The sequence below is a fragment of the Scaptodrosophila lebanonensis genome, unplaced genomic scaffold, assembly GCF_003285725.1.
Source record: "Scaptodrosophila lebanonensis strain 11010-0011.00,11010-0021.00 unplaced genomic scaffold, SlebRS2 tig00000159-arrow-arrow-pilon, whole genome shotgun sequence".
NCBI lineage: Eukaryota > Metazoa > Arthropoda > Insecta > Diptera > Drosophilidae > Scaptodrosophila > Scaptodrosophila lebanonensis.
In genome coordinates, this window is record NW_022060596.1 from 99,690 (window position 1) to 110,866 (window position 11,177).

Sequence of the window (11,177 nt, forward strand, 5' to 3'; positions counted from 1 at the left end):
TTGCGAACTTGTGCAAACTCTACTGAATGGAGTGAGGTCTAAAGTTAGAAAATATTGGTGAAAGAAGTACAAATGTTCTTTATAGTTAGATAAGTCATTGGAATTGTCCTTCTTTTTCGTTTCAGAACCTCATTAAAACTTGTGGCGCTTTATATAGTGATTACATTTCTGTGCTATATAAATAATGCTTTAATACAATGCATACTGTAGACATCGGAAGACATTCTTCAGGCACTGTTTATAAACAAACAAATAACTTCGGTCACTTTTGTAGGCGTGTAGCATGCAAATAAAATTGATTTACTAACTGAACTGCAAAGTATTTAAGTATTGCCTGTTTGTGGGGCATATTAGAAAACTTTGCAACATTTCACTCGACAGTTGATCGCCACTTAGACATGGAACCACCACCACCGCCAAAACCACAACCACAACCAACACCACCACCACCATTCATTGATTACTTTTGTTTTGTTAACGTCTTGGAGCACGTCTTAGAATGCAAGAAATGGAGGCAGCTGCGAGTACTTCGATGATAGAAATTTGTGTAATTTGCATAAATTTTGAAATATTAAATGCAACAAAGTTTACAAAGTGTGTGCAATGTTTTGAACTGACCGGGACACAATCTAGATGTGTTTTGAACTTTGTAGCCACTATGCCCCATGGATGACCACCTCAATGAATGCCGAGTGAGAGCCGCACAGCTCCCTCAGTTCGCCCTGCGACAGGATACAGTAGTGTGGATCGTAGCCCAATATGAACTGATCGATGGCCATGCGTGTGGAAAAGTCTCGGACTTCTCGTCTCTTTCGGAGGCCGCACCTTAATGCGCTATTCAGGACACTCATCGTGGCATGGCACGGAGTCGTCGTCGGTGGAGATAGCAGCCACAGTAAAATCACATAATTATCGTCGTTGTAGCACACATCCTCGGGCCGTGCGGGCATATTAGAGAGCACCGCTTGCCACGTAGTCTTGCAGGCCATCACGAGTATGGGCAGATGATGGCTGTAGACCTGTTGCAGACGCGGAAGATTGCGTTGGGGTGCCGTCAGCCCACAGAAACCGGGCATTGTCTGAGGCTGCTGTTGCTCATCGCCGGCGTAATTGAGAACGGCCAAGCACTCGTCTGTATCCAGTTTCATGCGATTGTAGGGCAGGTGCATCAGCGTCGACTGACCTCGAAATACCTCACGGAACCGAAGCGGTATCTCCAGTACAGTGCGACTTCCAGCGCTTCCCATATGCGCAGTTAATACGTGACGCAAAAGATCCGAGGGCTGCACAACCTTCTTGCAGTCGCCAAGAGGACATACAAAAGATTTTGGCACGATTCGCATAATGAAGAAGTAAAAATTACAATTTTTTTTTTCCTAAAACTTTAATTTTGTTAGGCGGTTTTCTATTTTGAATAGAGTCTAGCCAGGTGACAATTTTGATTTTTCAAATGAAAACTAACATACATTTCATGTCAAGACATGACTTTTTGGATAACTTTTATAGTCGTTTGACCAAGCTGCGATAGACAGCTATATAGTTCCATATTCAGGATCCATATGGTGCATCAAATACCTCACACCAGATAACAGATAGAATCCGAGAGATAATTGTTTGGAGCAAAGAGCAAGAACTCAGCATTCCATTCTTACTTCTCGTTTGATGTTGAATAAATTTTATATTTAAAATAAAAAATAGTAACTATTAAAAGACTGTGTTAGTTTTTAATTTTATTTATTTATAAATATGTAGCTTAAAGGTAATAACAATTACAGATGAGCTATGGTGTTCTAAGCTATAGCGATGTGCTCTTAAGCTTAACTTAAAATATAATATAAATAATTTAATGATATTATTTTAATGGAAAGTGAATGGATGATTAATGGAGATATTGTGGAATTGTATTAGAACTAAACTTTTTGAATATGATTTGATGCTTTAAGAAAATTTAGGAGCATTTTAAAGTTGTCTTTAGATCGGCGAAAAAGAGAAATGGATGGGTCGATGGTTATTATTTGTGCTCCCTACTTTAAGTGTGGCCTTGTTTTATCGTCATGTACAACATTTTATTTCATAAGCAACTTAGAGCAAGCTGTTTGGTGGTGAATGGCGAATACATTTTTTGATTGCAACGCTTCTGAACATTTCGAGGCGCCCAGCGCTCTCTTTTCAACTCTGATTGATAATTTGGACTCGGACTGAGTGACTAGCATATCAAATTGCACCTAATGGCATGCCTTTATAGTTGATTGGTTCTTATTTCTTTAGCTAGAAGTGGTTTTTCTTCCTATATTGATGCATTTTTTCCAATGAAAGAAATACGAAAAGGACATAACATTGTCCTCATCGGCAGTGCAACCGAGTGGACAATGGACAGCAAGCAACAGCTTAAGTCGGTCTCGATTTCATGCTTCAGAGTTTTTGGTAGCTAGTGACGTCTCTTAGAATATGCGATGCTAAGGAACAGTTATAAGCTTGGAAAGTCAGTGAAGATATGTAACGAATGTAAGCTATACAAGCATATCCTCAATGTAGCTTACAACGAATATATGTGGTCATGGATTGCGAACTACACTACTTGTAAAATTTTCATCCAGAGATAGATTTGCGACCCACAAGTGATGCAACAACATCTGGTATGACAACAGCCTCCATTATAATATTCTTCTATATTATACAAGTATATAGGTATAGGTCACAAAAAACAAATAACTAAGAACAAAAAATAAATAAAATATTGTTGGTTGAACGCAATTTGATTTATGATTGATTTATCTGGCCCAGAAATCAAAGCGTTCAACAAAAATAGTTTGACGAGGCCTATGGACGATGCCAATTTTTATTTTATTTAATAGTCTTCGACAGTGGACTGACAAAAGGACAAGCATAGCCTTTGATCTGACCAAGCGAACGTGTAATCCAATGGGCTTATACCAACTTACTGTCTCGGTTTGGCAGCAGCAACGGAACCGGAAGCAGCAGTAGCAGCGGCAGCTGCAATGGCTACGGCGCTGGAATGTTTTGCCATCATTAGCATTTCATCTTATTTCACTCAGGCGCGCAATCGTGCGTGCAACATTTCAGCAGCAACAGCAGCAGTAGCAGCGAACTGCATTCCAATGTCTGTCTGTGAGGCCGTCCGTGCGTGTCCGGCAGACAACAAACAGAGAGCACGTCATTCCCCTTTTATGCTCTTGCCTCTTCCTTGACATCCTCCACATCTCCCTGCAGCTCGGGTTCCGGGCGTCCCTTCAACGTCGCGACGTGGCTCCTCAACCTGACGTATACTTGTCCATATAGAACTACAGTAATCACTAAAGCTGTGCGGGCTGCAGAGGCTGGGCCATCTTCGACAGCCGCCACTGGCCACTGAGGATGGCGTATTAATGACCTGAATGTGGAATGTAGCAATAATTTTTTACTTGCAATGCGTCACGAACGCTGAAAGGCAACAGCCACGTCTGTGGAATGCATAATTGAGGTGCGAGGCCAACTAAACATTGCGGGTGCGAATGAGCAGAGGAAGGTGAGGCTACAATAGAGAAGATGCCATGTGAGCTGCAAAGACAATTTCGAAATGAGTTTAATGTTTTCAGCATTTAATCCAAACGTTGGATTACATGGCTATGCAGTCAGTAATTGCTGTGAAGTGTTGTGTTGGAAGCAGCAGACTAGCAGACCTAAGTTAACAAAAGAATTACTTCCAGAAGGCTGTAATTTCAGGTGATACAACTAATTATCCTTCATTAAATAAGTATATGAGCGATCACTAACTATCAAAAAGGAGCCATTGTTCAAAGCGTTATGAATATTTCTCATTCCCAAGTCATTCAGGATTGGGCATGAAAGCAAAGTTCTTAAGCTCGTATTACTAGCAAGGAATGATTTTACGTTACCCTTGTTTGCCTCGTTTGCTCAGCTGCCTGGGTGCTCTGGAGACTTAGCTGTTAAGTCCTTACAAGCCAAACAGAGCCAAACGAGACCGTACCGAGCGACCAGCCAAGGCCACAGCAATGGCCGGTAACTGCGGCGCTGTCTACTCGTACAAGTATAATGTGCAATGGCGGGCTAGGTGAATATGGTTGCAGGTTGTGTGTGTGTGTGTGTGTGTGTGTGTGTGTGTGTGTGTGTGTGTGGCTCTTATGTGTGCATGCTCGGGAGGTTTTTCATGCGCTTAACTTTAACAACAAAACTTAACACCTTCTGATCAGCGGCGAATGGCGACAACGACAACGAGGAGCTGGAAAAGGACTCTGATGTTGATGTTGATGCTCATGCTGAGTGACGAGTAGGGGTGAGCATAAAACTTAAGCAACAAAGGCCCCAAGCATGTATATATATATGTGTGTGTGTGTGTGTATGCAGTTATGGCAAGAAAAAAATAAATTCTGGTAAGCTTGCTCGAGAGCGCACAACACACAGAGACGCTCGTTATTCATAAACTTAATACCAAAGAGAGCATAATTTTCATTTTGTCTCGTTCTCGTTCCATCCGCTGCATTCGTGTGTATGTACACACACACACATCTACACTCATTTGTGCTTGTATAGGCGCGTGTGTGTAGAACATCCAAGTAGAGCAAATAAAAGCCAAACATTGAAGCAGCACCACCAACAATAAACTTGTGTAGTAGCAGTATGTAAGTGGGAATTATATAAACATATATATCAGTAAGCAGCAGTACACGCACACAATTACACCAACACACACACACACACACACACAGACACTGGCTAGCAGCTGTTGCTCGTTGCACGCGTTGAGCGTTATCAGCACCAAGATCTTTCGTACTACACTGCGTATAAGTAATATTAAAGCCAAAATAATAAAGACGATTGCCGGCATATGTTGTCTGCTTGCCTGCTGCCTGCTGCCTGCAAATAAACACCACGCACACACACATGTATGTAGAGTTGTGCATACATATGTACATTGTACAACCGAGTAACCCAACACAAGCGTCACACAACGCCCTTAATGCCGACGCTATCGCGCTATCGCGCTATAGCCTTTGCTTCCTTCCCCCGGAACAGTCATAACTCAGTCAGCCAACACTCAAGCCGATTGGCGCACCTCTCCCCCTCCCACTCGGCTGTCCAAAAAGTGCAGAAATTGCGCAAAAGACACGCATCGTTGTGTCCCTGTGGTCTTGTGGTACTCAATACCAGGCCCCAAAACAGCTGCTAGAAGTCGTCCAATAAGCTGCAAAGCGTCTTAATTCAATGTCAGGTGTGACTCACGAGTACATCCAAAACTGAATGCACTTTCGAGAACTTTAAATGCATTAATGGTTGTGTGGAGCAGGCCCCTCTCTCTCTCTCTCTCTCTCTCTCTACTTCTGGTGTAATGTGTCGATTGCATTCTCCTATGAAGATGATTCTATTAGACACTTGAGAACGTTTAGCAGCCTTTCCAGGGTCGTACACAGATTAAGAGACAGGGGGACCCTTAAAATACATTGAAATGTGAATTGTCATTATTTTAAAAATAATAATTATTTAGTATTTATACTTGTATTTATATGCCTATAAATAATTATCAATATTAATATTACATTAAATTTCCTTTACGATCGAATATAAATTACGAAAAACACTAAAAGCAGGGAAGTGGGATGCCCTTCCACTTCATTTGCAGATATAACATCCTTTTGCTATTTGTGCTATTAAGATAAAGCTTGGCCCATGGGTAGTCTCTGAATAATCGCAAATAGTTAAATTTTTTTTTAATCAACTTAAAAAATTCAACAAAAAAATGTAATTTTTGTTGTGGGAGTGAGCACAGACTATTTCACTGTCGGGCTTGCTCGACTGTGGCGTTCTCTCTGTTTGTACTAACTATTGCCATTGGATGGAACTTTGACTTTACGCGCTGCAATTGTTTAACTTAATATTTCAGCAGCTCGCCAGCTTAATTTTAAATAAATAAAGCTAACTGGCGCAAGCATGCAAGTGGTGCGTGGAGTGGAGTGGAGTGGAGTGTATGGGTGGCTGATTGTTTGTGTGCGGGCTTGGGGTGGGAGGTAGTGTGTATGGGTATGTGTGTGTGTGCATGTGTATGTGTATGTGTATGTGTGTCACCGTCATCGTCGCCGTCGTGTGCCTCAAGTTACAAATAAAACGCAACCGAAATGAGCTTAAGAGCTTATGGAGCGCTAAACAAACAACGCAACACAACGCAGTCAACAAAAGCCGCGAAGGCGACTGAGGCGCAAGCCAGCTCTCAATTTCAGCGATGTCGTTGTTAGTGTATATATGTATATATATACATACATATAAATATATGTATGTGTGTGTGTGTGCAGTGGCTTACAGCTGACTGACTTGCTGGGTTGCTGTTGCCCGGTTCGTGGCTTTGTTGGCTATGTTGGCGCTCAAAAAGTTTTATTTCTTTCCCACATTTTTTCTTATTTTTTTCGGTGAGCGGCTCTTTCCTCACTCCCTCCACCCTCCTCACCACCGACTTAGCACGGTTTTATGACTAAGTCAAATATGAAAGCAAGTTGCCAACAACTGCCTTGCAGGCTGGCTGACTGGCTCGCTGGCTGATACGCCCACACAGCCCCCTCTCCCCACAAAATTGCTGGCGTGTTGGGGCCAGGCAATTTGATTTATTGCCACTTAAAAGGCAACATTCAGTTTTTGCAAATAAATAACACGTTCACACATACTCGCACACCACTCCAGTGGTACATATAAATGTGTACATGCATGCTCGTACATAGTACGAGTAGATAGATATGTACATATGTACATGCTTATACAATATCCAAATGAAGCTCAAGTTGTTGAAAGTTAGAGCGCTGGGCAAACACTTGAGGAGCCTGCGCCCACATCTTTGTCGTCGCGCTAGCCGAGATTGTTAATAACAGGACATATTTCATGCCAACACCAAGCCAGCTAAACATATATGCGTGTGTATGTGTGGGTGTGGGTGTGGGTGCGGGTGCTGGGCGCATATCAGCATATGCAAACATACATATGCATGTACATGTGTGTGAGTGTGGTGGGCCACCACTCTGCCCGCATAATTAATCGCACTGCGTTGCCGTTACCGTTGCCTTTGCCTTTGCCTGACTCCTTGGCAGCATCGCAGTCGTCGTCGTCGTCGTCGTCATCGTCATCGTCATATTGCCTGAATTGAGAAGCAAAGAAGCAACGCAACAGCAGTTGGAGCTTCTTGACTGGAGCGGAAGTGTTAAAAATTTGATTTAGCAGCCCCATGCGTGAGTCAGGGAGGTAACAAATCAAAATTTTTATCATGCAACAGCAAAAAGTAGCAGCGCCAGATTGGAATCAAGGCAGCTCCTACAACTGCTGCAGGTGTGGACGTTCATCATGTGCCTGTCAGGATTTTACTGAAGCCACCTCCTTCTCTTGTATCGTAAGCAGTTCATTTGGCTCTAGCCTTTCAATATTTAAATGCAGTTCAATGCAGTACCCTATAATTGGTCAACATATCAAGTATTGTTAGTTAACATCGATATTTAAAGTTGTATTGGCAAAGTTGTAGCTTTCCGGCCATAATAGTGCTGTCTCTATTTCTATATTTCAAAGTATTCGGTGAGATTGATAGAGTAACAGCCGAGCTTCTAAGCTTCTGAAGTATGGTATCTGTTGCGCAAGCAGTTTCAATTGTGCTAATCGTTCTTATGTTTACCTCAAAATTCAGCCCTTGTGTATACTCTTTCATTGTCTACCGGTTGAATCTTAATTAAATATTAGCAGCTCAGCTATTCTTGATTTCACATTTATTAGAACTGTTAATTGAATACATAATGGATGCAATGCTGCATCGCATCGTCCATCGACCATCGCTCAACGCAATGAACATGTGCGTAAATATTCATATTTTTCAATTCATAATTTGTAATTAATTTCATTTTTTGTCGAGTGCAGCCAAACGGACTGCCGGGCCAGCATGTGTGTCAGAATTCATTTCCAGCTTCTGAAATGCTTGCATGCTTGTAAAATTAAATTAACTGCTCGCCATCTGAAAATCCAAATCATTAATATTGTATTGTAATAAACTGGAATTTAAAATCAAGTAGTCAGCGTTTATTTAAGTACTATACTGGTATATACCAAATTTTCTTTCATTAACCTTGCAGTTTTCTAAAGAAAACGTAGTCCCACAAGGGTGAAGAAAAGTAATAAATAAACATAAACATACACTATACGAGTAAATAAAAACGTATTAAATACAAAATTTGGAGTAATTATCTGAATAATTAATTAAATGGTGGATCCGTTTTTTGTATATTTAATATTACATATATATTTAATTTAATTTATATTTAATTTAATTTATATTTAATTTAGTTTTGTTTGTTTTTGCACTGCTCACTAAATAAATTTCACTTCAACTGTACTTCTGCTGTACGCATTCGAAAGATATGCTGATGCCATAAAATCATTCTTCAGTTTACTTATATAAAATGAAAAACAGAAACAAATCAAAATAAATACGGCAAATGAACGTAGATCGTGTAGAGACGGTCTTGGCAACTAGAGAGTTAAATATTCTATTCAGTGTAGCTCAACTGAACATGTTAAACAAATTGTATAGTATAAACATATATTCATACATGTACCTATTATGCAACATTTAGTGTATTTTAAATAATCTCGGAATTTTCACAAAATTTGATATTTTTAAAAATCAGTAATCAGTTTATTGGAAGCCCAGCTGCAATGATCTTTGTTTTATTGGAAAATATAGATGGAATAATAGATAGATATGTATACCACTTAGTTCGATGCAGATAACAAATCACTTGCTGTGATGAAAGTATTTTCTGCATGTGCGATACTTTCGTGAATGTGTGTTACGGGTGTTGTGTGTTCCGGGTGTTGTTCGTTACGGGTGTTGGGCATCAAGCGCTTTAAAAACGCATTAAATGCAACGGGTGGCAACGATGGAAGCGATTGCTGCTCGCTTGCTCTCGTTCGCTTGATTTCATTTAGAGCACCTACACATAGACACACACACACACACACACACACACACCTACATACTACACACATTTACATGCACACCTGCACACACTCGATTACACTCGGACTGGTTGATGGCAGGTTGGCAGTGCGCTGTGGGGTTGTTGGGCTGCGGGGTTGTGGGGCTGCGGGGTTGCGGGTCTGTGGCCAATGGGGGGGAGGGGGAGGGCAGATGGTGTAATGGCTGGCCGCGCAAAATTTACGACCGCTGACCATTTTTAAATAGCCACGCGAGCGCCGCGCACACCTGTGCATAATGTGGTCGTTGTCCATATAAAATTTCATTCATGATAAATGCGCTGCGAAAAATAACAAGGAAACAGTAACAGCACCAACAAACAACCATACACACACACACACACACACACACACACACACACACATATACACACATTTATAGTAGCGCTGAAACATATTCTAATTTTTGCGGCTGCAAATTTTAATTAAAAAACATAAACTTCATTGTGGCGACGCATTTGGCACAGATTTGTTTCTAACCAACTTGCACACGGACATGACTAACTTTTATATTTATTTGTTTGTTAGTGTTGTTGTCATCGCCTTGATTTACTTGTTCAACAATATTTTCCCCCAGAGTATAACAAAAACAACAACAAATAAAGCTGACTCCCAAAAATATTACCTGTACGAGTACGTGTATGTACTTGTATAGTATGTTTACTAACAGTTGTGTTTATTCTAATGCAAAATAACTGACCTAATGTGCCCCAATATGTAATTTCCATTTCGAAAATTTATGCTGCGCATGTTAAACATTCATATACATACATACCTGTACAAACATATATACTCGCACATACATATGTACATAATATACGAGTACGTTTTCGTATGCTTCTTGTTGTTGCTATAGTTTTTCTTTCTCATCTGCCACCGCACACACTTTTAATTAAATTAGCAATTTAATGCAACTAATTTACATCGTCGCACAGTAGTTCAGCATCGTTTCTCATCGTGCAAAACTCAATTCACTTCGAGAGCCAATCACAAAAAATGTAGAAATCATTGCAATCGGGCTTTTATTAATCAAGACATCGGCGGTAAAGGGCGAAATTATTCATTATTGGTCATCTTTCCACTCAGGAATTTGATGAGTGATTTTGATAGATATTTCACACAACAGTTGAGCCCGTATTTACCCATTTGGAGTTCAAATTGTTCAAAAACTTTTTAAATTAAATGCTTGAATCCGAATTTCAGCTTTATAGCTCATTCAGCCAGTCAGGACAAACTGGTATGCATACATATATAAACAAGTATATAGATATGGTATATTTCAAATATTTATTGTTATTCCCCATATACATACGTATATTTTCACAATGGAGTTTAATTTTGTAGAGTGTTGGCTTTTTTATTGTCCGTATGACTGCCGTTTCCCAATTTGTTTCAGTCTTGTGCGGCTTGTACGGCCCTTTCCATTATTTTCGATCGTATGTACTTGTATATTCCTATTGCATAATGCAGTATGGTCTAAAAAAACGTATAATACACTAGAATGTTAAACAAAAATGCATATAGTTTGATATTGAGATGGACTGCACTTATAAGAAAAAGGAACATATTTCGACGAAGCTATGAACAGAAAATTAGGTATATTACATAAAAAAAAAAAGGTTTTAATAACAGCCTGGGATAACTGCTATGCAATGCAAACAAGATTTTATAGCGATAAATACATATTTATATGATTGCAAACAGGAAATATCAAGAGCCATAGGAAAGAAAAATTTGTTTAAACACTTTATTGACCTGCAAGTCTCATTGTTAAAATGATTACAAATAACTTTGAGTCGCCTTCATTGTCTCCAATATAAAACTTGATCAGCAAAACGGTAAAATCGTGCCAGCCCGACTCTTGAATACCCTGTACCCACCCTTTTCTCGCGCCAGCCATTCAACTACAATTTTGACAGCTTCATGAGGTTATTATAGGGCACTACTTGTAGAAAAACGTTATGACTATGCAATTTTTAGGGACATGGTCATAAAGTTATCCTACTCAGCTGATCGTTCTTATGGCAGCTAAGTATAGCAAATATATATGTGAGAAGCTTGTTCTGAGTATTAATAAGAAAAGTCTATAAACATACACCGGTTCGTCTCCCTATGCTGATCGTATATAATGTATAGTACAGAGTATACTCCTATATAGAAAA

The 11,177-nt window shown here is 40.0% G+C and overlaps 1 protein-coding gene across 1 annotated transcript; it reads right to left on the bottom strand.

Moving 5' to 3' along the window:
- Positions 1 to 528: 528 nt before the first annotated feature.
- On the bottom strand, positions 529 to 1,386 carry LOC115629617. Its single transcript, XM_030526116.1, has one exon. The coding sequence runs from the start codon at positions 1,341 to 1,343 to the stop codon at positions 657 to 659; it is 687 nt and encodes a 228-aa protein (XP_030381976.1). The 5' UTR covers positions 1,344 to 1,386; the 3' UTR covers positions 529 to 656.
- Between the last annotated feature and the right edge of the window lie 9,791 nt (positions 1,387 to 11,177).

Coding starts and splice junctions, on each gene's coding strand:
- LOC115629617 (XM_030526116.1), bottom strand. CDS start 1,343: ATGCGAATCGTGCCAAAATCTTTTGTATGTCCTCTTGGCGACTGCAAG.